This window comes from Saccostrea cucullata, unplaced genomic scaffold (assembly GCF_032062105.1).
Source record: "Saccostrea cucullata isolate Sc308-1 unplaced genomic scaffold, CSIRO_AGI_Scuc_v1 ctg898, whole genome shotgun sequence".
Taxonomy (NCBI): domain Eukaryota; kingdom Metazoa; phylum Mollusca; class Bivalvia; order Ostreida; family Ostreidae; genus Saccostrea; species Saccostrea cuccullata.
The window spans coordinates 407,350-435,183 of record NW_026935768.1 but is presented as its reverse complement, the minus strand read 5'-3'; the positions used below and the strand labels follow the sequence as shown (position 1 = coordinate 435,183).

Sequence of the window (27,834 nt, the reverse complement as noted above, 5' to 3'; positions counted from 1 at the left end):
TTCCTCTCAGATTATAAGAACATACAGAGCTAAAACATATACATGCAGTCATCTTTTTATAGTACTGTAACTATATTGTTAAAAATCAGATTAAACCAACAAGGTCTCTCATTGTTTTAATTTTAGGACTTTCCTATTCAGTCCATTACCTACAAAGGCTTTCAACATTTCCATTTTCATCTTCTTCTCCAGATAAGGATGCATTTCAAATTTGCCACAATATTTTGAACTGCAGCAATCCAATTGACAGTTTAAAGAATCGATACCACTGTATGCCAAATAGAAAGAAAACCCAACTTCTGGAGTTCTGTTATCCTGGAGATCGGGTTATAATGAGTCCAGGTGAGTTGAAATATCAGCTATTTCCCTACTCTTTAAAGTAGGCTTAATCATTTATCTCTGTCATAAGTCTGAGTGGCGAGTGGTAGAGCAAAGTTTTACATAGAAATATGTAGAGAAAATTCTGATCTTCTTATATGTCCCACTGTGCCAGGAGAGATGAAACTTATGGGGAAACATCCTCAGGTAGTGTAGATTCAAGTTTGTTCAAATCATGACCCCCAGGGGTAGGGCGGGGCCACAATGGCCGACCAAATTTTTACATATAAATATATAGGAAAATTCTTTAAAAATCTTCTTTTCAAGAATAACAAAGCCATGATTGATCATATTTATATGGAAGCATCTTTCAAAACTATACATGAATTTGTCAGTAGCTCATGTATTGAAGCATTGAGTTCTTATTTTTTGAAAATTTTTACAAAGAAATATATAAAAATTCTTTAAAAAGTTTCTTTTACAAGAATAACAAAGCAATAATTGATCATATTTATATGGAAGCATTTTTCACTAGTGCAATTATATTTTGTTAAAGTCCCTGATCCCCTGTATCCAACTGGCCGACTGTTTTCTCTTCAATATATAGTGAATTCTTAAAATTTTGTCTATGAATAACAAAGCCATAAGTTTTCATATTTATATGTTCATCAAAATTTGTAGATTCAAGTTTGTTCTATTAACCTCCCGGGAGCTAGGCTATGGCCATTTGTGCGGTGTGCAAGTTTTTCATAGAAATATATAGGAAGATTCTTTAAAAATCTTCTTGGAATCAAAGCCATAATTGTCATATTTGTAGGAAGCATCCTCAGGTAGTGTTACCAAATTTATACTAAAATAAGGGTTGGGCCTTTAAACAATGGCCGAAAATTTTTCATAGAAATATATAGGAAAATTCTTTAAAAATCTTCTTCTCAAGAATAACAAAGCCATAATTGATCATATTTGTATACAAGGATCTTCAGGTAGTCAAAGATTAAAATTTGTTCAAATCATGACCCTTGGTGGTAGGGCGGGGCTACAATGGTCACTTCAAAGTTTTACATAAATATATAGGAAAATTCTTTTTTTAAAAATCATCTATATTTTGAATAGCAAAGCCAAAATTGGTCATTGGATCTTTTAAGTTTAAAGTATTTAATTATAAACCAATTCACATTTTCTTAGCCACAGTGCTCAGGTGACATGTGACCTACTTTGTTATATTTTGTAACTATATTTTTTCAAATTTTCAACAAGGTCTCTCATTGTTTTAATTTTAGGACTTTCCTATTCAGTCCATTACCTACAAAGGCTTTCAAGCATATCCAGTCCGAGATGGTTGTCCTCCAGATAAGGATGCATGGGAAATTGCCTCAGATATTTTGAACTGCAGCAATCCAATTGACAGTTTAAAGAATCGATACCACTGTATGCCAAATAGAAAGAAAACCCAACTTCTGGAGTTCTGTTATCCTAAATCTTATACTTATGCATCTTGGGTCCAGGTGAGTTGAAATATCAGCTTTTTCCGATCTTTAAAGTAGGACAATAAATTATCTCTGTCATAAGTCAAGTGAAACTATCAATGTACTGCGTCTGCTATAGAGTTGTAGAGTAAGGAGTTGATCCTTATATGTCCCATGTTCATATCTCGATGTGAGACATGGAGATTGGCTCAATTAGACTGTATTCTGATCACAATCTGTCCGTTGTGCAGTAAGTGCGTCGTCGTCGTTGTTGTCGTTGTTGCTCAATGGCTCTAAGTGCCAAGTATTAATGGTAAAAATTTGCAGCCCTCCACCGACAAGCAGTGGCGTCTCCATATGAGTGAAAATCTCTTGAGACAGACATTTAACAACAAGCAATCAAAACTATACATGAATTTGTCAGTAGCTCATGTATTGAAGCATTGAGTTCTTATTTTTTGAAAATTTAGTCTCAAAGTTAATAAAAATAATTTCTGATTTTTGAAAGTTTAATTGATTACAATCCACACTCATTGCAGTTATGAGACTAATTCTTTCAAAAAATAATTATTTAAATTTTTCACTCACTAACTTATATTATTTTAAAGTCCCTGTATACTCCTGTATCCAACTGCTACTGCTCTTACTCTCTTCAATGTGAAAGTGAATTTTAAAATTTTGTCTATGACGCACTTGCATGGTTTTCAACATATGTTCATCAAAATTTGTAACTATCTTATTCTATTAACCTCCCTATCCATTTTTAGCTCTTCTGAGCCAAAGGCTCAAAGAGCTAATGCTATGGCCATTTGTGCGGTATATAGGAAAAATTTTAAAAATGGGCCATAACTCAAGAACCCCTAGCTTGGCCAATCAGTACCAAATTTGTCACAGGATTAGGTATTCTTGGCCCAAGGGCTACCATTTATACTAAAATAAGGGTTGGGACCTTTAAACAAGGGGAGAAAATCAGGAAAACAAAACCAAAAGTACTGGTTGCTAAAAAATCTTCTTCTCCATAACCAACAGGCAGATTTTCACCAAACTTACATACAAGGATCAGAATATGTCAAAGATTAAAATTTGCACGGGGAATTACCCTGGGGCAAAGGGCATGGTCTCAAGGTCACTTCAAAGTTGACCTAAATTTACAATTAATAAAAACGTGTACATTTTGCTTACTATAAGGACTAGGATCATCAAATCTTTTAAGTTGATGCATCTTATGACTTCACATCATGTTAACTCAAAAGTATGTGACAGTGACCTACTTTTTAAATTTTGTGGGGATTTTTTTTCAAATTTTCAAATTGATTTGAAGGCATATTTTGGACACTTTGAGGCATATGATCCGCAAACTTTGTCAGTTGATGCATCTTGGGTCCTCAAACAATGTCAACTTAAAATTAGGTCACCTGACCTACTTTTTGAACTTTATGACTTATCTTTTTAAAAACATTAAATCCAATTATTTCAGACACTGGGAGGTTTAGAATCATCAAATCTTATACTTTGATGCATCTTGGGACCTCAGGGATTGACATTAACGGTTGTCCGATTGCCCGGGACAAATAAATTCTCAGTTCGGGCAAGTGAAACTATGCTTTTACCTAGCCGATGTGCTCAGTGGATATTTGGCCCCTGGGCCATTTTTTTAATCTCACATAAGTTTATAAACAACACAATGAATTAAACACTTGATTTCTGCCAAAAACGGGAAATTGTTATTGCATTCGGAATCCCTCGGTAGCGTTTCTGGATAAGAAATCGGGTTTGTTATTCTGTTTTCCTTCGTTGTTTAAAAAATACGATTATCTGTCTGACAACTTAGTCGTTACAGTCTTATTATGAAATAGAGATTACAGAATACTTTCTCTACCCAATTAAGGAATTATATGAAGAATACCAATTATTTATGATGCACGATGTATCTTGATTCAAAACATAACAACTCTCTTCCTTCTGGCTTCACCTCATTTTTATAGAGGAAAAATTAAAATTTCAAGCAAAAATCATTAGGCCTAGAAAATAATATTCCTGCAGTACTCTGTGTGTTTTCAAGATAGTTAAATGACAGGAAAGTGTTTTACATACATTGCACATTTACAAATGTAGCATCACCAACATATCAACATTTTTCCGGCAGTTAACATCAAAATTGAGATTAATTTGTCAACTTTTATATATGCAGGTACAATAACTGTTTTTTTTTCTTCAAAAATTTGGGCAACTAAATTTTGCATTCGGACAAGTCAAAATTGTAGTTCACTTGCCCGAAGGACAAGTGGAAATAAAAGTTAATGTCTACCCCTGGACCTTTATGAAAAAGTAGGTTACTGTGACCTACTATTTGAATTTGCCGACATTTGTTTTCAAATTTTTTAAAACGCATATTTTGATTACCTTCAGACCTATGATCATCAAACTTGGTCAGTAGATGCATCTTGGGTCTTTGAAAAATTTCAACCAAAATGTAGGTCATGTGACCTACTTTCGACATTTTATAGCTATATTTAAGTATCTTAGGTATTTATTGGCTTAGAATCATCAAACTTTGTAAGTCAATGCATATTTGGTTTTCGGAGAGTAACGACCAAAAAGTAGGTCACGGTGACCTACTTTTGACATTTTATGGCTTTATTTAAGTATCTCCGGTACTAATATTGGCTTAAAATCATCAAACTTTGTGAGTTGATGCATCTTGGGTTTTCGGAGAGTGACGACCAAAAAGTAGGTCATGGTGACCTACTTTTGACATTTTGTGGTTATAATTAAGTATCTCTGGTACTTATTGACCTAAAATCATCAAACTTTGTCAGTTGATGCATCTTGGGTTTTCGGAGATTGTCTACCAAAAAGTAGGTCAAATTACCTACTTTTGACATTTTATGGCTATATTTAAGTATCTCAGGCACTTATTGGCTAAGAATCATCAAACTTTGTCAGTTGATGCATCTTGGGTTTTCGGAGAATGTCGACCAAAAAGTAGGTCACGGTGACCTACTTTTGAATATCTCAGGTACGTATTAGCTTAGAATCATCAAACTTTGTCATTCTAGGCACCTTGGGTTTTCAGAGAACGTAGTTCAAAAAGTAGGTCACTGTGACCTACTTTTGACATTTTATGGCTATATTTAATTATATCTGGTACTTATTGGCTCGGAATCATCAAACTTTGTCAGTTGAGGCATATTAGGATTTCATTGAATGTCCAACAAGAAGTAGGTCAAGGTGATCTACTTTTGAATTTCTCAGGTACTTATTGGCTTAGAAACATCAAATTTTGTCAGTGTATTTTGGATAACGTCGATCAAAAAGAAGGTCACCGTGACCTACTTTTGACATTTGATGGCTATATTTAATTATTTCTGGTGCTAATTGGCTTAGAATCGTCAAATTTTGTCAGTTGATGCATCTTGGGTTTTCAGAGAATGTTGACCAAAAAGTAGGTCATGGTGACCTACTTTTGAATATCTCAGGTACTTATTTAATTAGAATCATCAGTCTTTGTCAATTAATACTATCTTGAGTCCTCAGAAAATTTCAATCAAAAGGTAGGTCACTGTGACCTACTTATGGTATTTTATAATTATATTATGATATATTCAGTCTTAACTGGCTAAATATTAAACTTTGTAAGTTGATGCATTTTGGGTCTTGTGATACTAATAGAGTTGGAGGCTTCTAATAGATGTGATTGATTGTACAATTTATCAGAAGAGCGATTCAAGGCCCTTGGGCCTCTTGTATAATGTATTGAATGCCAAGGTTTTCCACACATTTTACAAGCATAAAACAAGAGAAATGTAAGTAATAATTATATACATGTATCAATGTTAAAGCAGCAATATGACTGCAAATTGTGTGCTTTTTCATTCAAATTTACCCAATATATCATTCAGGAATAAGGTAAAAAGTTGAAGTAAGCATTAGAGAAAAATAAATATTCTCTCCTCATGCAAAATTAACGTAATTAAAATCAAGGTCGCACAAGGAAAATCAAGGGTCGCACAACTTAGTTCTGTTTTTTTGTACCACGTGAATTCTAAAATGGCACGTGCATACAATGTAGGGTATATTGAGTAAAAGCAATTTTGAGAATCAAAATATCTTAACTCTCCAGTAAATTAATAATAGTTAACATATTAGTCTGCATTCAGACAAATTTGACATGATTAAGTACAAATGTTGACGTTTTGTGTATTGGGGTGCAGGAAAGGAAAATCCACCAAATCATACGTCATCGTGGCAAAATGTCAAACAAAACACAGGGACTTGCTCCCGGCGTATAATAATTATTTATTTAAAAAATCATCTGTCTCTGTATATATACGTCGAAGTGACCAATACTGGCTTTTCTACGACGGTGAGAGAGCGCGTGTCGGACTTACTGACACAAGCTGTCAAGGGACAGACTTAGCACAAACTATATTGTCCTCCAGTTGGTTCCATTTGATGACTGTGTCCACAAAGAATGATGAGCGGTATTGGTTAGTTTTCGTAGATGTTGTTTCGAGACACTTGCTGTTATTTTTGACTTGAAATGAAAGAATGTTTGTATTTTCACAATTATCGAATATTTTTAATTTGATTTGGCGTCTAGGCTTAGCTTTTTGAATGAAATTGTGAGTTGGTAGCCCTGGCACCAACCCCTCAACCACCTTATAGAGCATAATGAGTCGCAAGCTGGTCCTTCTATGCTGGAGCGGTTGTAAGTCCAGTTCCTTGGCCTTGGTGGTGATGAAGCCCTCTTCCCTGTTGTGGTAGTCTTGTTTTATGAAATGGATGGCTTTGCGCTGGACACGTTCGAGCTTATCTATGTCCTGTTTTTGAAATGGGTCCCAGACTATTGATCCATATTCAAGTGTTGATCGCACCATGGAGACGTAGGCTGTTTTCCTGCAGTTCTCGGTACAGTGTGATAAATTTCGTCGGAGAAATCCTAATGTTGAATGAGCTTTTTTAGTGATCTTGTTGATGTGAGTTGACCACTTTAAGTCTGACGAAATTTGGAGTCCAAGATAGGGGTTATTTTCAACCTCTTCCAGCACGTGATTGTCCAGTGTATAGAATTTGCTGGTTTTTTGGCGTATGCTCATGATGTAGCATTTTTTGGCGTTGAAACGCATACCCCAGTCATTGGCCCACTTTTGCAAGTTGTGAAGGTCTTCCTGTAGTTTTTCCTGATCTCCATAGTTGTTGATTTGTCGGTATAAGAGGCAATCGTCTGCGAACAGTCAGACTTGTGATGTTACGGAGTCTGGGAGGTCGTTAATGTGGCATAAAAAGAGCAGCGGCCCGAGGACTGTGCCTTGCGGCACCCCGGACTCCACTTGCACCGCCTCTGATTTCTCGCCCTCTACTACTGTTCGCATTGTCCTTCTTGTAAGGAATGATGTTAGCCATGATAGTGTACTTCCTCTTATGCCGTACTGACTGAGTTTATGGAGTAGTTTCTGATGTGGAACAGTGTCAAAAGCTTTAGAGAAGTCCAAAATTGCCAAATCTGTTTGTTTTCCTTTGTCATAATTTATCAGCAGGTCGTTCATTGTTGTTAGAAGTTGTGTCTCACAGGAGAACCCAGATCTGAAGCCATGATTAAGCGTTGTTAAAATTTTGTTTTTTTCTAGGTGTTTCAGTATGTGTCGACAGATGATATGTTCCAATAATTTGCTAGATACTGATGTTAATGACACAGGCCTGTAGTTCTCAGCTTGGTGTTTGTCGCCCTTTTTATATATACATGAGATGTTAGCATCCTGCCAGTCCGATGGGAGTTCTCCTGAGTCTAGTGATAGCTGGAAGATTGTTGCTAGACTTGGTGCCAGTTGTTCTGCACATTCCTTGAGAATCCTGTTTGGTATGTTGTCTGGCCCTGATGCTTTAGATGGATTTACCTTGCTGAGTAATTTCCTGACTCCCTCTATATTTATTTTGATTGCCTGGATTGGATTTTTGCAGGTTTTTGATGTTTTCGGCATTGGTCCATGCTCTTCTTTGGTAAAGACAGATTGAAACTGCTTGTTAAGGACCCCTGCTTTTTCTTTACTGTCTGTTATAAGTTTGTTTCCTGATTTTATTGGAGCTATTCCAAATGAGTCTTGCTTTTTTGATTTCACATACTTCCAGAATGGTTTCGTGTTGTTGTTGTTTAGGCCTTCCAAGATGTTGTTGTTTACATAGTTCCATTCTGCTTTCCTGAGTTTAGATTTGCATTCCTTCTGAAATTGTCTATAATTTGTCCAGTTCTTTGTCTTCTTTGCTTGTTTGTACAGTCTTTGTTTTTTCTTGAGGAGTTTCCTTTCTCTGTGTGTGATCCAGGGGGTGGAGTGTCTAGACTTAAGCTCCCTTGCTGGTATATGTTTGTCTAGAATTTTATGTATACAGGATTTGAAGAACTCCCAGATGTCTTGTATGTTTTTCCCTTCTGACTGCAGCTTGCTGATGTTATTTGCCAGATTTCTTAATGACGCTTTCAAGTTTTCCCAATTTGCTTTTGAGTAGATATATATTTTTCTGCTTGCTGTTTTTTGGTAATGTGGCTTCAGTTTCTAGATCTGTGATGACAATGTCATGGTCCGAGATTCCTGGTACACTTACTGAAGATTTGATGACGGAAGGATTTGCAGTGAAAACTAGGTCTAGTAAGTTGTCTCCCCTTGTTGGTTGGTCATGGATTTGTGAAAGGCCGGAGGAATTTGCAATATCTATTAGTTGTTGTTGAATGTCCCTGTCATTTCCATTTTTGATTGACATGTTGTTCCATTCGATGTCTGGACAATTAAAATCCCCAGCTAGGATGATGTTTTTCTTTGATGTTGAGACTGAGGCTTTTTCTAGTGATATGGATAGTTCGTCAAGATCCTTTTTGTTTCTTTGAGGCATGTAAAATGATGATATGAGCATGTCTTTATTTTTGTCGGTTTTTATTTTAACCCATTCTATCTCGCAATTTGTTATTAGGTCGGTTTGCTCTTCTGAGACTATGCTTTTTTCCACTAATATAAATACACCTCTGCCGAGTGTCCCCCTATCGTTCCTGTAAACGTTGTAGTTGGGTGGAAATACTTCACTTGATTTGATGGCGTCATGTGAGGGGTTTTTTCCTGGTTTGATGCCTTTGAGCCACGATTCAGTCCCACATATGACGTCTGGTTTGAGGTAGTCAATTGCCATTGTTAGTTCTTGACTTTTATCTTTGATACTACGGCAGTTGACTGTCATGATTCTGATGTTTTGTTTTTTAGGAACCGAGTATGGGTTTCCCTCCACAGATGTTATTGAAGGCTTGGAGTTTCTACATGGTCTACTATGTGATGACTGATCTCGGATTTTTGGGCTGCTAGTCTTAAGTGGGCTAAATATATCAGTTCTGGTGGATTCCATACTGCAATCGATATAAGATAATGGTTCATAGATGTTTGAAAGATTGATCTCGTAACTACGGAAGGTGAAAGTCGTTACGTTTATACTGTCACATTTGCAACATAACCATTGTACGTTTGATCTTTCTAATAGCTCATAGTCATATGTACAAAGTTCAATGCATGATTGATGGTGCCAGATGTTACATCCATCGCAACACACTCCTTTACAATTCCATGTGACCGGATGTTCACATAATCCGCAAGGGTAGATTGATTTTTGTGAAGTTCTAGGTCCTGGGTTCGGTTCTATGTCTCCTGACATAAGAATGACGAGCAGGAAAATTACTTTGCTCTTTCCCGTACTCAGCATTTTTGGGTTCAATGTGGCATGAAGTATTTGCTGGTGATTGCACGTCCAGTTGTTCCAATTTGGTATACCTAACATCAGAACAAAGGTCAATAAAGTCAAAGCATTCATGGTAGGTTTAGCGTGGTAATCCACACTGACCTGAACAGTATAGCACAGTATCCCACACTGACTGATATGAATGCCCCAGCTTCTATCTTTGTGCTAATGTGAGGTGACCTCAATGTGTTGGTTGTTAGTTTTGCCAGCAATCTCTCTTAGTTTGGTCCGAGATCTTTTTCAGCCAAACTTTTGCTACGAGTTTCCCTGGGTGGATGCCGTCTGCTAGTGGATTGAAGTTGTAATATTTCCTTAGTTTTGATGTCCTTTCGCTACCGCTCTTGACTTTAGATGTTTTATAAATGTCTGATGTGAAGGATGGTGAGTGGTTTCCTAGGCTTGCATTGATTGTGCGGATTCTGTTGTTCAGTTTTAGGATTTGTTCCTCAAGTTTGGTATCCTGGTCTTCAAAGGCAGATGGGTTTTTGTGTCCTTTGTTTTGATTCCAACATTTGATGGAGTAAAGTGGGATTTCCAGTATGGTGATTTTAGATCCAGGGTATTTATCTACAATTTTGATGATTTCCTTGTAGTACTTCTCTATTCTGAGTATTTCCTCGTCTGTTTCCGACTTTAGGCTGATGTATTTCTTGTTCTTTGTTGTCAGGTTACAATTGTACCGAGCCATACGTACAACCAAACGTCTCCAAGTTGGATGATTTTCCTTGCTATGTTTGTTCTGAGCCAACGAGTACTATCCTAAATTTTTGCGCCGCTTTTTGACCACCAAATCAATTCTCCATCGGCTTCATTTGTGATTTCTCTTTGCAGCCATTTCCCTTTACTGTCTGAGAGAATAACTGGTTGTTGGAGGCGCTTTCCTGACGTTGAGGGGGTGGGCTTACTCAGAAACTTTTCGAGCTTGCTTTCCGTAATAATATACCGTAATAATAAAATGCCATGGAGATACGAAAAATGATAGCATGTATCAACAAACCTGTAGAGTAGAACCTTCGCGAGCACCATGTGAATGTCGCGGAGATCCCGTTTCTTCTTCATCCAATGATTATATTAATCTCCCAACGAATTTTTTTGTCAGGAAGGTTGCTTTTTAATTTCAAGCCCTATATTTTTGGTTTTGCTTTTTGTTTTGGTCGACTTTGTCAATGTAGCAGGCCTACAGGGCTTCCCTCTCTTACCATGCTGTTTTGTTTATGAAAACTATACGCATGCGTGAATAGCATGGAATGTGGAACCTCGAACACGTTGCGATGTATATATTTATGGGCCATAAATAATTATTAATTTTAATGAAATAATAAGAATTATTCACTTATGAAATTTGTAATTTTCTGAAAGTGTATACATTTATGAGTATGAAAAAAATTCCAAATCCTACAGGAAAATTTTAACAAGTCTGTTTTTGAAGAGATGCGCCGTATTGTCACTTTAAGGACATGAAAAACGGCATTTCAATATTCATTACATTAATTAAATACCTACACTAATGTTTGTCTTTCGAAGTAGATAATGAGTTAAATTTGAAATATTATAGTTTAATTTGAAATAATCTTTGGAATACAATATGTTATATCAGGAATCTTGATGAAGCTGAGGATGTTGCCTCATTGGCAAGGGAGTTTGCCTTTTTCCAATTATATTTGAGTACTTTTAAAAATCTAAATTCTTATAATACTGTAAGTCATTTTAATTCCATGGTCTTAAAATTTTACAATATCTCAAAAAGTATCAATTGCAATGGATTTAATTTCATGCTGCAAGAAATTAATTCAAAATATTGTATAAGCAAGGCCAAGCTTAAAAAATTCTTCGTTTGCAGCTGCTGACCTATAATTTTTAGACTTTGTAGGTAGGTAGGGATTTTTTTTTTTTTGGAAAAAAATTCAGATTTTTGTCAGATAACAAACAATAGAGCTTTTCCATGTTTTCATAGACCTTAACTAAACATGAGTAAGCTACACTCTTGTTATAAACCACTGATTGAGAAAAACAAGTCAAAAATTGAAAATGAAACAGTTTCAATATTATGAAAAATTAAAAAAAAAATTACAAAATGGCTAAGAAAAAAAAGTTTGGGTTGGGTGCATTTTCAGTGGGTCGGTAGGCATCTGCAAACAAACTAATTTTTAGCTCTACTGGTCAGAGACCAGAAGAGCTTATGCGATAGTAATGCATCCGTCGTCCGTCCGTCTGTCTGTCCGTCTGTCTAGCTGTCCGTCTGTCTGTCTGTCTGTAAACAATCTTTCAAAATGCTACTCCTCCTACAGTTTTGGTCTGATTTCAATATAACTTGGCACACAAGTAGACTACACTAAGATACATAATTCTGTATATCGGTTTTTGATTTTGATTAACGGTGTTGCCGTTGTTACTAAAAATAGAAATTTCTGTGAAATTCTTTCAAAATGCTACTTCTCCTACAGTTTTGGTCTGATTTCAATATAACTTGGCACATAAGTAGACTACACTAAGATAAAAAATTCTGTATATCAGTTTTTGATTTTGATGAAGGGTGTTGCCATGGTTACTAAGAATAGAAATTTCTATGAAATTCTTTCAAAATACTACTCCTTCTACATTTTTGGTCTGATTTCAATATAACTTAGCACCCAAGTAGACTACACTAAGATACATAATTCTGTGTATCGATTTTTGATTTCGATGAACGGTGTTGCCGTTGTTGCTAAAAAAATTAATTTCTGTGAAATTCTTTCAAAGTGCTACTCCTTCTACATTTTTGGTCTGATTTCAATATAACTTGGCACACAAGTAGACTACACTAAGATACATAATTCTATATATCGGTTTTTGATTTTGATGAAGGGTGTTGCCGTTGTTACTAAAAATAGAAATTTCTATGAAATTCTTTCAAAATGCTACTTCTCCAACAGTTTTGGTCCGATTTCAATATTACTTGGCACACAAGTAGACTACACTAAAATACATAATTCTGTGTATCGGTTTTTGATTTTGATGAAGGGTGTTGCCGTTGTTACTAAAAATAGAAATTTCTATGAAATTCTTTCAAAATGCTACTCCTCCTACAGTTTTGGTCTGATTTCAATATAACTTGGCATACAAGTAGACTACACTAAGATACATAATTCTGTTTATCAGTTTTTGATTTTGATGAACGGTGTTGCCTTGTTACTAAAAATAGAAATTTCTGTGAAATTCTTTCAAAATGCTACTCCTCGTACAGTTTTGGTCTGATTTCAATATAACTTGGCACACAAGTAGACTACACTAAGATACATAATTCTGTGTATTGGTTTTTGATTTCGATGAACGGTGTTGCCATGGTAACTAAAAATAGAAATTTCTGTGAAATTCTTTCAAAATGCTACTCCTCCTGCAGTTTAAGCCTGATTATAATATAATGTGGCATGCAAGTAGACTATACTAAGAACATAAAGAGACTTAATTAAGGATCATTATTCTTTTTATTGCTGTGGTAAAGTTTCAAGTCCCAACTTCTTAAGAACTTTTCTCTTCCTTTGCTATAAGTACAAACCAGTAGAGCTTCAGTCTCGACAGAGACTTCTGGTTATTTTAGGCCCAATTAAACATTTTAAGAAATGAATAACAGCATTCATGGTTTGATTTCACAGAAAAATGATAAATTGTGAACATAGAGAAATTAAAACCATCATGATTATTTGCCAATCTACACATATGTAAATGCACAATATTTGGCAATGGTACAGTATGGATATTAAAAATATATACATATGTTTTATGTTTTGGGATTTATTATTAATTGCTAAAAAAAAACTTTTACCACATAAATAGTATTAAATACATTGTAATACTAGTCCACACAAGTTTATTTTATAGAGGGATATTGAATAAAAGAATGAGAGCAGCTTGGCAGCACGTGTGTTTCTCTTCATCATTTTCTGACTTCTTTCACCAGTTTAGGAAGACGAATAGCCTTTAGAATTTTGAGATTCCAATTTATTTTTTTTATTTGCAGGATTTTGTTTTGTTTTGGCTGCCAATGGTTTCATAACCAATGATGATACAGATTGTACAAATTTCGTCAATGAAAGCTGTATAATGTCATATGATGTAGCTAATGAAATGTACAAGTGTAAGTATTATTTTTATCGTACTATTGTTAGTACACATTTCATTAAATTAATAACTGACAAATAAGACAGGCTGGATACACTTCTGCACTCACAGGACAGTTTGAATTCTCCAAAAGAGAGATGGAAAACATTTAAAAGATATTTTGTTATCACAGAAACTTTGACATAAAGCTATATGTACATACTGTATTGGTTTGGGACGTGGTTATTCTCCTAGATAGCTTAGTTGGTAGCTAGTGCTTTTGACTGGAGATGCAGGGGTCCAGGGTTTGATTCTTGGTCCAGCCATACATTTACTCCCTGTTACAGACTTGATGCTGTTGACCACCCCTGGAATTGCAGATGAAAGTCCTGCCAGGGGCAGTAAGAACTTGGGTTGTGTCTTTGAGGGCGAAGACCATGTCAGGAGGGAGTAATGTAATGGTTTGGGCCAAGGAAATCGGCCTGGATAGGTCAGGTGGTAGTATACCTGACTGGAGATACATGGGTCCCGGGTTCGACTCCCGGTCTAGCCATACATTTTCTCCCTACTTGTTACAAATGAATATACACTTCACATATATATCCAAAGCCTTTTTTGACTAGTATTACATAAGTACTGTAGATTACTAAATTTTCGCAAGACCTTATTTTCACGAAATAGTCATTGACTCTTAATTAGCCAGACAAAATTTTCACAAATTGTGGTTTTTGCTTTATGTAATCTTAATGAATACTATTATATGCGAGAAATAAATTTTCGCGAGCACATTGTCTCGTGTAATTACATGAAAATAAAGTTCTCACAAATAAAAAATGATTTACAGTACATTGGTTTTTCTGCAGACCCTGGCTGTTTGAAGATCAATCCAATCAAAGGCTGCTATACAAGTGACCCTGAATGTCTTAGTGTTCCTGATGTAGTTGACAGGTAAATTTTCTTACTGTGTCACTTAATTCTGGTCATTTAGATATATATATTCAGCAAAAAGATTATGGTTTCCAAATGTTTATGTATGAATTAACATGATTAAGACAGAGCCATAATATGCCCAGTACAGATGTTTACGGATGTTTTCTAAGATACATGTACATGTATTTTTAAAATTAGTGCTATTTCACTGAATATAATTAAAATTTTGACTTTTTAATATTAAAATTCAGACTGAAATTGTTAGCTGAATTAATATAATACATGTATGTAACAATCATAAAGACTTCATTCTAGTATTATAGTTGTATGAAATATTTCAGTACTAGTGCTTCAGAAACAACAACTATAGAAGTACCAAGAAGTAGTCAGGTTACGAACTACAGTATTCAGGAACTTCCAGCTGAAGAAGAGAATGGAGATACCACAACTATAATAGTCATAGCAGTGATCATACCGCTTGTGGTTATTATTGGAATCCTTGTTGTAGGGATCATTTACAAAAGAAAGAAGTGTTGCTTTAAAAGTGAGTACATTTGCATGCAGAACTTAGAAAAATAGCTTTTGTAATTACATTTATTACGTTAAAATAAGACAAGTTAAATATTATTGTTAAATACTATTATACAGGCCCTGCTCTACATGAGAGCAACTCCCAAAGCGCAGTGGTAGTGAGAAATATAAAATATGTCAAGAAATGTTTTTTTTTTCAAATTTAATTTGTAACTGAAATTTTTAAATTATTTTTTGTAGAAGGCTACTCCTTTGAAGAGATTCCACTCTTAGGTAAAACTTTCTACTTTCTTGAAATATAGACAAAAATTCCATATTTCAAGCATATATCATTCATGATTCAGAGTCAGGATTATAAATCCATATATATATTTAGCTCACCTTTGCTTAAGGGATTTTTTAAAATAAAAAAAATGCCAGGTATCCATTTGTCTGTCTGTCAAACGGAAATTTGTTGTAAGTAAACTTTTCATATGTTTTATATCTTCCCCAGTACTACTGCAGGGTTCGACACTAACGGTAGCCCGGTGGCCCGGGAAAACTGAATATTGAGGTTGGGCTACTAAATATACCTTTAAACTTGCCCAGCAGGGCTACTAAGAATTTTACCAAATACTCACTCAGAGCAACAAAAATAATTATCAATTACACACAATGTATCTAATAGTTATTTAATCTATTTTCAAACATGTTTTATCATCAATGATCGTAATAATTATTTTTTTTGTCAAAATGTAAACTTTAAAGGTGATTTGAAATACCCTAAATGATTATAAATGTGGACTTTTTCGAATAGAAAAATATCATAAGTACAATTATAGAGTGACATATAATTTTTACCCAAAATTCAGCCAGAATGCAGGATTTGGCATCTCTATTTTCAAAATTTCCCGGGGGAGCCCCCCGTACCCCCACCACCAGGAGGGAGAAGCCCCCTCCCGCACCTACCCCCCTCGTCACTTCGGCTTGGACAACAAATACATGAACAGGACTAGTAGAAATTAGAAATGGCTAGCCCTGCTGACAACTATGGTTTTAAATTTAGTGTCGACACCTGTACTGGGTTAATTAATTTCACCTAAGCTTACCACAAAGCATCTTTGGGTGAAGGAGATTTACGTTTTGTCATAAGAAGTGCCACACCCTCTTTCAAAGAGAAATAATAAAGGATTTGTGAAAGACCTATTATAATTTGTCTGCTTTAAAAGAACCACAGTACTAGAAAAGATGAAATTAAGAGAAAAATTTTAAGAACACACTGTAGATCCAAAGTTACGCATAACATGAACCCTATAGGTATCTGTGGGACACATCTGGGAGGAGGGGGGGGGGTTGAAAAGGTAAATTTTGGATGTTTTTAAAAACTTTTTTTTCAAAAAAGTCAAGTTTTGAATTATTTAAAAATATTTTTTCTTTCCTCCCTTCATAATTAAAAGCAGATAAACTGTATACATGGATCTGATGATCAAGGGTGTCTTCCAAAATTATGAAATTCCTGCATGGCCCCAGGGTGAGGGGTTCTGAGTAGGGGGATGGGTTTTTAAAAAGGTAAATTTCGAATGCCTTTAATAACTTTTTTAGAAAAAGTTAAGTCATGAATTCTTTTTTCTTTCCTCCCTTTATATAAAAGCAGATAAACTAAATACATGTACATGGATTTGATGATCAAGGGTGCCTCTTCCAAAATTATGAAATTCCTGCATGGCCCCAGGGTGAGGGGTTCTGAGTAGGGGTGGGTGGGTGTTCTTTTGATCATATAGTGAAAGTACATTATTTCTCAAATTGAGAATCTCCTCTGCCCATCATTATTAAGCAGACTGTGATAGAAATTATATGGTTATGATGTCAGAGCAAGGGTGCCTCTTCAAAAATTGTGAATATCTTGGCCCCCTGGTGATAGACTCTAGTAAATGTATTAAGTAAGGGCAATATTAAATTTACATTGAAAATAGACTATTTTTCTGAAAATCCTCTTTCTCCCTGGACATCCAGGAGGAAATCGTGGATTGAAAAAAAAGAATCAGATATTTGTCTTAAGATCTTTCCAACCTCACAATTTTAATGGATCAATACACAAAAACTGCATTTTCATATAGTATAGTTTCAATTTACCAAGGTTTGCAAAAAAGGTACAGATTGCCATATTATTTAGGATGGGAGACATATATGAACTGAAGTATGTGTCAACATAAAAAATCGTACATTCTTTTGTAAACAATACAGTATTATAAAATTCATGTAAAAACTGGTTCAAATCCATATTTCTGATGCTGAAAGTTCAGCAATACTTGCTACTTGTACTTACTTTTGAATTTTAAATATCAGGGAAACTATTTTACATTAGAAGTACAATAAAGAATGAAGATAGTTAAGAAGGAGTTATTACCATTTTCAACATTTTTTTTAAAAGATTGAATAATTAATTAAATAAAGAAAATTTGAAAGAATCATAATGAGAAATTTCATAGTGTTAAAACTGTTTCAGAAAGGAATACAATTGGAAATGTAGAGATCCTTGATTCTGGACATAGCATAAAGTTTAGTGTTCAAAGTGCCAAAACTTCCTTGACCAATGGACTTCATTCCATTGAATGGAAGAAAGATGGGACATTCCTTCAAGTGGACAATCTTAAGTATTCTGGGGGAGATCAGAGAGAGCCGAGCTTAATTATACAAAATGTCTCTTTAGAAGATGCTGGAAATTATCAATGTGAAATAACACTTGATGATGGAACAGTTTACAGTGAAGCATTTTTAATAAGTAAGAGTGATATTTTATCTAATATTTACAAAGAATTGCAGGTACATTCTTTTATGGACAAATATTGCTATATTTGCTTTAACATGATAATAAAAATCAAAGTTTTTGATTATCATTTCTCATATATGGTTTCATTAATTTTCATTTTCTAGCAAACAATATATAAAATAAACAAAAAGTGCAATTTTATTGTCACTTATAAGTAAAATTTTCCCCTATTCTATCATTCATATTATTACCCTTAGCTCATTAATACCCTAATTCTGTGGTCTGGCAACTGTAAGCACTAAGCCCCAAAATTATACACCCTCGCATTTGAGTATAAGTTTCCTTGCTATTATATGTATACTACTTTGGCTGGAAAGGGAGTGTACTATTTTTATTTTTAGCTCAGTGCAGCTCATAGTATACCTCTTGTTTCTTTAAATTAAAATGTCAAAGAGATAGCAAAAATAAGGGGATTTATTTGAGAACAATTTTTTTATTTGTCAAGAAGAGAAAGCATTTTAGCTATTTAAATTCAAAATTCAAAAACTATTTCAGATTGTCAGAAAAAACTTGAAGACTAGAATTTACAATAGAATTATGATGATAGTAAAAGTGATTTTTTTTCAGGCACTGGTGAGGTAGAGATACTTAATTCTGAATCACTGAAGCTATGCATAACTGGAACTGTTTTGGCAAATGGGCCTCACTCTGTTGAGTGGAAGAAAGATGGTACTAGCCTTCAAATGCACAATTCGAAATATCTTGGAGGAGATGAGAGCAAACCTAGTCTGGATATACAAACAGTCTACAAAGAAGATGCTGGAATTTACCAGTGCTTGATAACAAGCCATGATAAGACATGGAACATACATTTATTTTTTATTGGTAAATGTTTATAGACTTGGAAAGATGTATATATTTTTCCATCTGATGTAAAAGGAATTAGTTTCAATCATCATTCAGATGAATATTGATTTAAAGAAATACAGAAAAGGAAACAAAATGATAACGTAACAGCATTTTTCATTTAGATGTTTACTATCTAATTTATTTTGATATATTTTGCACAGATCTTCCAGCAGTTGAATTTATTGGAACTGAAGTCAGAGAAAGCAGTTTGGTTCTAAAATGTGAGGTAGCTTATTCAAGTGTCAGGTCATCTATACTTTGGAAAAGAGATAACCAAATTATTACTGAGGATGAAAAATTCTCTGGTGTGGACACTGCCTGTTTAATCATCAAAGATTTCAACATCACAGACTCAGGGTTGTACCAGTGTACCCTCTCAAATGATCTAGGCTGGTCTGCAGATTGTCAGTATCAATTTGGTAAGAGTGATAAGTAAAGACTTTTTATTATCTGTCCAAAAGACTCCAGTTTTACCCTTCCAACATGTCATATATATATGCCTGAAAAAAGCATGTAAAATATAACAATTTAAAAAGATTCCAGTTTAACCTTCCTGTGCGTATATATTTCTGAAAAAATCAAAACAAAATAATTTATGTTTAAGAATATATTTAAGTTACCTTAAAAATCAGTTATCACAAAAGCAGATTCAGAAAATCAATTAATATGGTAAATGATACACACTGTTCATTCAGAAAATCCACACTTTGCCATGATAAGCAAGGATATGCAATGGAGTAGATTGGCAGTATTCACACTTTCACTTTTTTTTGTTTAAAAAATAAATTGGCCACAGGTGGACTGCACAGAACTCTCTTTATCATATTTTAAATTTAGATAATAGGTGTCATGGTAATGAAAAGTAGACATTTCAGATTTCTGTGAAAGTCTTTCGAGTCCCCCTACAGTTTTGGTCTTATTTTAAAATACTAGTAACGTAGCATGCCAATAGACTACACTAAGATACATAATTATCTTAAGTTTATTGTTTTATTTTAAATGATGTTGCCGTCGCTTGCTTGGTGCAGTGGTTAGAGTGTCTGCTCTAGAGTCGCCAAGTAAGGAGACAATTCTTGCGTCGTGGATTCAAATCCCACAATATACAATCAATCAATAAATGATGTTGCCTTGGTAGCTAAAACTGAAATTTCTGTATAAATGTTAAATTCTTTTAGTATGCTACTGCTCCTTCAGTTTTAGTCTGTACAGCATTCTTTCCATAAAAAGAGAGAAAATCAGAGATCATTATTCTATTTATTTCAGGTCAAACTGCTAATTTTCTCTTCTTTTGTTATAATTAAATATCAATAGAACTTCAGTCTTGACAGAGACTTCTTGTTTATGGTACTCCAATCCTCAGGTTTTGAAAATCAAGCATTAATTGACTAATTGAAAATACTCACAAAAAATGTCTCTGAATTTTCAAAGTAATGTGTTTTTACCCATAATAATTCTTCAAACCTCATCTTTCAAGTCAATCATATTATATAGAGAAAGTTAGTAAATCTCAAATATATTTTCAGGAATTGCAAATAAAAACACCTGCTATACATTTTCCAATTCAAATTTGATCAATTAACATATTTTAAAAATAAAAATCCTAGGTATCCAGGGTTTTGAAGAAATTCCACAATTTTCATACATATAATGTACTTTAATTTCTTTTATTTACTCCGATCATTTTACAAAACAAAGGTATAAAGATTCTCCTGTCATTGCAAAGCTCCATAAATCACTTCTAATTTCATATCATGTTAATAAACATTGGTATCTATGGTTAGATTAAAATGAACATCAATTTCTTGATATATGTAATTTTAAAATGCTTTTACGGGGTAAAAATTTCGACTTTTAATTAGACCTTTCTGAGAACTTCAAAGAACCTTGAAACACATTGAGAGATATATGATGAAAATTGTTGCACGAAAAGATTTAATTTTCAAGCTTCGTTTTGAGACTTTTTGAATTAAATTATAAAATAAAGAGTTGTCCTTCCTGGCTGAGGATCGGCGTCCGTTAAAGATTGAATTTCATTTCCCATAATTTTACATTGCATCAATCCAAGTATGCTGAGAGTAAGTGTCACTGTGTGTAGTTTATTTTATTTATTCTAAAAAATCTTAATCTTTTAAATTCACACTCTTGCATTCATAACATTAAATTAGTTTCTGAGATAAATTCATTATCTGTATAATAAATCATCAAAAATAATTGACTGTTAATTGATTATTTTTTTCTTTTTGAACAGAAACAGCAAAGATTTGCCTTACTGAAGCATCACCATTGTTACCATTTATATGCAAAAAATACAAAAATATAAAACTCAAAGCAAGATTTGAAAGAAAAAATGGATATATCCCATTGGAGCATCTTACTGTTCAGTGGCAGAAAGTACAGAGGGAAGGTGAAAATAATTTAGTTTCTGCTATACATATTGACAATGCCAAGTATACCCTTCAGTATTCACAAGTAGATGAAAATGGAAAAATGTGTGAGCTGGTCATTCACCAAGCAACTATGGCAGATTCTGGAGTGTACTGCTGTGTATTATTGGATGGTGCAAATGGACAACTAGAGAGTGAAAAATTGGAAGTGTTTGTAGTGGAAGGTTAGTGAAAATAATTACAGTGGACATTCAGATATCCGGATGCTTCAGTATCTGGACGATTTTTCATTGTAACAGAATTTTTTAGCGTTATATTGTCTTGCTTAACTGGTAATTCAGGTATCCGGACGCTTCACATATCTGGTCTAATTGACTAGAAACCAAAATGTTCGGATAAATGAGGCTCCACTGTAATTTGAAATAAAAATTAAAACGAGTAGTATTACTGTGCCAGCCATTAATTTAAGTGTAACTGTGTTCTTCATGTCAATTCCTAGCTCTTTATCCACCACACTTTGCATTTTTCATATATATTTAAGAATTTTATTCAAACGTGATCATATGATAGCTGATATCCATATTCCATATAGCGTTTTTTTTTACTTACTCTTAACCCCTTACATGGCATATATGCATGTCTACGCATCTGATTTGAAAAACGAGTATAGAGTGAAAAAACATTCATAACTTTGTTAATACTGCAAATATCAGAATCTAGCACTGTTGGAAAGAGAAAATAATTACAAAAAAGAATATACAGAATTTTTTTCATTAATTGTACCAGTTTTTTGCTAACTTGAGTTAAACTTTACGCACTATTTGAGCGATTTTGCCATTATCGAAATCAATGCAGGGGTAACACATTGTTTGTAAAAATGCTAAATTCAGGTGATACCTCCAAACCCCACCCCATCCTCCAAAATACTTAAAATTGCTTTAAAAAATGTACAACATGCTCATAATTTTCAACACAACAATGAAATATTTTTACTATATTTAACGAATCAAAAAAAAAAAAAAAACTAGAATGAAACTCAGTCTTGAATAAATGGGAATTCCACCATGATTAATGATTATGTTGTATTTCGTTGCCATGGCAACTTAAATTATATTTTTATACTCATTTTCAGAAACTACACAATACCTGATTTCAGAATATATAAACATTAGTATATAGAAAAATTAAACATTAAAAAAAATGCATCGAAATCTATATATCAACATGTCCAGAAATGCTTAAATCTTTGCCATGGAAGGGGTTAAAGGGAACGTATGGTCAGAATTTGAATTTCTATATATAAAACTGTACCTCTCATATAAAAAGAAGAGCTGCATCTTATAGCACTGCACTGATGATAATAGCAGTTAAATTTGATTTTGATAGCTTAATTGGAGCAGCATGGGGGAAACCTTATCATGGCCGCTGCTGACGTAGTGTAGACAGATTAAATGCCAGATGGCTAGAATCGATGCGTTTATGACTGCAGAGAAATAAAATTCCTTTCATCAAAAATAAGCTAATTCAAGCAATTGTTTATTTATAGGGGAAAGATTAACATCCTTCTTCGACACATTTGAACTTTTAAAAAAGTTGGAATTAAAATCAAGTAAAATATACATCCTTTGCAGCTAAGTTTTGATTAAAGTGTAATGCCCAGTTTACTGCTTTTTATTATCGATTCTTTCTTTTATTTCCATGAATTCTAAAACACTAGAATCATTAGAATGTGAAAATATATTTCCTTTATTACATTCAGACTCAAAATGAAATCCTAAACACTAAATTGGCACATTTTCCCGACTTGATTCCAACATGATAATGTTTCCTCTTAGAACCAATGTGTCCCAAATACGTCATAAAAGTGAGGATTACTGGGAAATATTTAGCAAGCGAGATAACTTTATCTCCCAACATGGCAGCCTCCAGCAGTCAGTTCACATATAACTTTGGTGTCTTATTACTTTATAATTAAGTAAAAACAAATGGCGATTTCAGGTAAAATTCATTAATGATCATTTAAAGAATGAAATATCAAAAAATTTCCCTCCATAAGTGCCGAAAATTTCTAGCTTAATCATTTCCTTTAATTTATCTCTTTGAATTACCTAAAATGTACCTTGTGCAATTCTTTCACAGATAATTAAAACTAGTGAGAGCAATATTCTATATATTATATCAGAAGATAGAGCAAATGAACTTGATAGTTTAAGGGATAAAACTTCATTCAACTGTTAGATAGATGTGCCATGGGCTCCAACATTACGTACATGTTTTGTTATAAAAGGCAACGACTGTACTAAAGGCAGCCGAAATATTAATTTTATATGAAAGAAGTTTTAAATACTTCTTTCAACATTTTCCTGTCAACTCTTATTAGGGCCCCGCAAGGATTTGCGGGTGCCCTATAGTAATCACTCTGTCCGTCCGTCTGTCTGTCTGTCTGTCCGTCTGTCACTCTTCCGTCCACAAATTTTCTGTTTTTTTCTAATAACTTTTTTTATGGTTGCCCAATCAAGTTCAAATTTGGTATGGTAGTTCAGTAGGCAGAAATACATATTTTGATGCTAAGTTTGGTTCTCTATGTCTTCTGGTTTGGAGCTGGGTTGGTGGGGTAGATTCCTTAACTATGCATAAGAATGAACGGGCAACTTTTTTTATGGTTGCCCAATCAAGTACAAATTTGGTACAGTAGTTCAGTAGGCAGAAATACATATTTTAATGCTAAGTTTGGTTCTCTATGTCCCATGGTTTGGAGCTGGGGTGGTGGGGTAGATTCCTTAACTTTATATAAGAATGCATTGGCAAAGAGAGATAACTGCTGAAGATGTTCCTTTGTAAACTGAAGGAGTCCCTTGGGATTAATTAGCTTTCCTCCTGAAGAAAATCCAGAGCATTATCTTTATCTGTCACATTGAGATTAATTACCACCTCTGTCTGCAAATGAAGTTTGTTTTGAAGTTAAATCAATTTGGAATGCTATGAACACTCTGAAATGTGGATTTAAATATAAATTTTTATTATTTATTTTTGTTCGATAGAACTTATGATTGCATTGAATTCTAAAAAAAAGAAATAGATTAAGGAAGATTTTTTGATTGACTTTTTTCACTTTTTTCACTTTTTTTGAATATATTAATTCAAGAATATAATTAATTTTTAATGTAGTTGTATAAAAACTAGGGATGGCAATCGATTGCAGAATTGCTAATCGGTTAATCGCAAAACGTTCCGACCGATTAACCGGTTAGTCGTATCAAAATAAACATTTTGACATTTTCTTTTCATATACATTAAATGCTAAAAAGACGTTAGAAGTTACATTCTATACATACTTTACATTTTATTTCAATTTCATCAGACAAGAAAAATTAAGAAAACCGGCAATCTTGCTTGAGAAATCAGACAGGGATAATTTTCCAACGCAGATGTTAAAGAAGTTACTAGTTATTCTGTGTTGTCACCATAATAGAATTATTCTATGTCTGAACTCTCACTTTTAATATTTACAATCTATAACGTTCTTTACAACGTTCTTTATTATAACATAATTTAATAGGGAGCGGCAAAATATACTTTAGACATACTATAATTAAAAGTGCTGTTTTTAATATCATTAAAAAAACATGGGACTATCTGGGTAACGGCATGATGTTATAAAAAACAGTAATCAGCACTTTACGAATTGACCAATTACTCTGCGATCTCGATCTGGAGACCTATAATTACCTCCAAATATTCTTAATTATGAGATGTGTAAGAACACTGAACAAAAATCTATGCAGCGCTTTCCTTTTTTTTTTTTTAAAAAGAAAGGATTTTAAGGAAACTGAGCCAAAATTTACATATATTCTATTTTTTCCGACTAACCGATTACGGATTTTGTAACCGATTAGCATCGTTCCGACCGATTAATTGCTTAACCGGTTTTAAATTGCCATCCCTAATAAAAACCCCATTCTATCATTAATACTGAAAAAGTTCTTATTGTAAATTTAGAAGAAAATGATGAGAGAGGTACAATTAATCCCTTGGGATTATATTATCTAGCCTGCTGCAGAAAATTTAGTAGGCTTTTTTTTATAGTCTTTAAGATTAATGAAAACCTTTGTCTGCAACTGCTGTTTGTTTGAAGCCTTCATGATATTTGCATTCATTGAAGGCTGGCATTTTATATAACACAAGCTTCATAATTGTTTAAATATACATTCAATGTTAAGTTGTTCTTTACTGCCTAATGTAAATACAAGGATATTATTTTCAGGTTTTTGAATATTCAGGAATTATCTTGAAATTTTAAGAATACAGTTGGTGTTGCTTATTCTTCATACATTTATTAATCATTCTGTAAGCTGCACCCTTTTAATTCTACCCCATGGCGGGGCCCTTGCTGACTGGTCAGTTTTCTAGTTTTGTTTAGCGCTTAATAACATTTTCTATGATTTTTGATTACTTTCTTGATTTTGCTGTAGATACAAGTGCGGTGTGGATGAAAGCTTGAAATGCGTGTTCTTTAGATAATGTATCTAGTATTTAACGAGGCCGAGTCTAATTGGAGTGCCGAAGACTTTGCACAGCTTTTAAATTTCATGCAGTCATTTGTGCGGCAGTATACCTTTGCCAAATATTTTGATTTTAATACAAAATTAATATCTGTAACCCCTACTGGTCTGAAAATGTGATTTTACGACAAGAATTGGGGAAAAAACACTGAAATGGCTCTAACGACGCCACCATTTTCGGATTTTTATAAGCAATACATGACGCTGAAGAATGATGCATGACTCGCTTGTATGTTCAAGACGTCCATGGATTATTATACTAAAACTGATGACAGAACCTCTAAAGAAACATACTAGCAATTTAAACATTGCTAATTTTTTTACCGAAAAAATCGTATGTGCCGATAATTCATCTGCACTCTGTGCACTGATATGTAGTTATACCGTTATGTGGCAATTTTAAAGGTACTGGGCTTGAAAAAATAAACTTAGTAATTAATTCCTAGACCAAAGTAGATGTGAATTTTTCTGAAATTTCACAATTTAATGACTTTTAACAATAACTTTCATCTACTTAAATGAAAAAGAAATCTCTAGGGCAGAAATACAAAAAAAAATATGGGAAAAATGTGATAAATTGGCACTTTTCCAACAAATTCCCATAGGGTCCAATTGTAAAATTTGACAACTTTTGAGATGGTCCCCTAAGAAATCGGGGTAGTAAACATTCGAGATTTTAATCTTCAAACAATAAATATAACAGTAAAAATTAAATGTCAAAAGATTATCAGAATCCCTTGGACAGATATAATTAGACTCGGCCTCGTTAAATATTTTAACGCTTTGAACCATACACAAGAAACGTATCAATATTATTTACGTGATTTGATGTAAATATTCCCACTCTTTTAGATTTTTACAACACAGAAGAGTGGAAAAATGATGACTGCATTTATGAGGAACCTGAAGAGGGATTTTGTACAAGAATAATACAATTGTTACACAAAACTAATGCTGTTACCCTTGTTGGTCCACCAGGAGTTGGGAAAACATTCACAGCGCGGCACATTGCATTAAAAATGAAGGAAGTGGAAAATGGATGGAATATATGCCAGATTTCCAATATGGAGGAATTGTTGATTGAGGACAAGTTGCCAAACTCTGTGCAAAGATTAATTATCTTTGATCATCCATTTGGAAAAACTAGTGTAAATATTTTGAATCTTGTGTACTTTCTTCTGCACAAAAACAATTTTTGCCAATTGGAAGGGAAAACAAAGGTGATCATGACTTGCAGATCTAATATATTTGAAGAAATTATCGCGTTTCCCATTGATGTTTTGAAGAATGTAATTTACATGACCAAAACTTACCTTGGAAAATCACCAGGATTACTAAAAGAAATTAATGAGGCAGTAAACGTTCAGTCTGGTCTAACACAGAATGATGATGACGGTGAGAATGAATACTTACCGAGACTTTGTAATCATATTGGGGCCTACTTCAGTGAAAGTCAAAATCATGTGTATGATTTCTACACTTTGATTTTGTTAGCACGGCAAGAAAATTTAATTTTGAAAAAGTCTTTACTAAATGCACAAAAAAATATATCTCAAGTCCTTGAAATCAATATTCCAGAAAAAACTTTTAGTGAAGGAATAAAATCAGCAATTAAAAAATCTAAATACTTGAGACGCAAAAGAATTGGAGATAATACTGTGTGTTTTTGCGAACAAGAGTGCATTTTAGATGCATTCATTTGCCATTTGTTGAAAAAGGATCCACAATTATTTCTTAAATGTGCTGGCAATAAGGTAATCTGTAGTCATGTCTGTCCATTTAGTGCCAGTGATGGTGAATGTTGGAGACTACCTGACACAGAACAATTTCAAACGCTCAGCAAACGTTTGCATGAATATTTAACATCAGATGACATGTGTTCCATGTCAAACGTTATCAAGGTGCCTTATTGGAAGAATGATGAGTTTATCAATGTTTTCATAGATGTACTTTCACAGGATAGAATGACAGACATTTTGTATTGCAGTAAAAGGTACCCAATATTTAATGGCAGACGTAATTCAGTTGTAAATGACAATTCCAACAAAACGAATGAGCAGTGTGCTTATATTTGGAATGAAACAGAATTGCTACGTTTTTGAACTTCTGTTTACTGGACAATCAGACCCATGTTC

At 33.8% G+C, this 27,834-nt stretch overlaps 1 protein-coding gene across 1 annotated transcript; it reads left to right on the top strand.

Moving 5' to 3' along the window:
* Nucleotides 1–248: 248 nt before the first annotated feature.
* LOC134243733 (uncharacterized) lies at nucleotides 249–27,819 on the top strand. The gene is made up of 10 exons (XM_062725967.1): nucleotides 249–342; nucleotides 13,555–13,671; nucleotides 14,498–14,582; nucleotides 14,906–15,108; nucleotides 15,336–15,368; nucleotides 17,581–17,856; nucleotides 18,472–18,729; nucleotides 18,915–19,172; nucleotides 21,002–21,361; nucleotides 26,552–27,819. The coding sequence occupies exons 1-10, from the start codon at nucleotides 273–275 to the stop codon at nucleotides 27,799–27,801; spliced, it is 2,910 nt and encodes a 969-aa protein (XP_062581951.1). The 5' UTR covers nucleotides 249–272; the 3' UTR covers nucleotides 27,802–27,819.
* The last annotated feature ends 15 nt before the right edge of the window (nucleotides 27,820–27,834 follow it).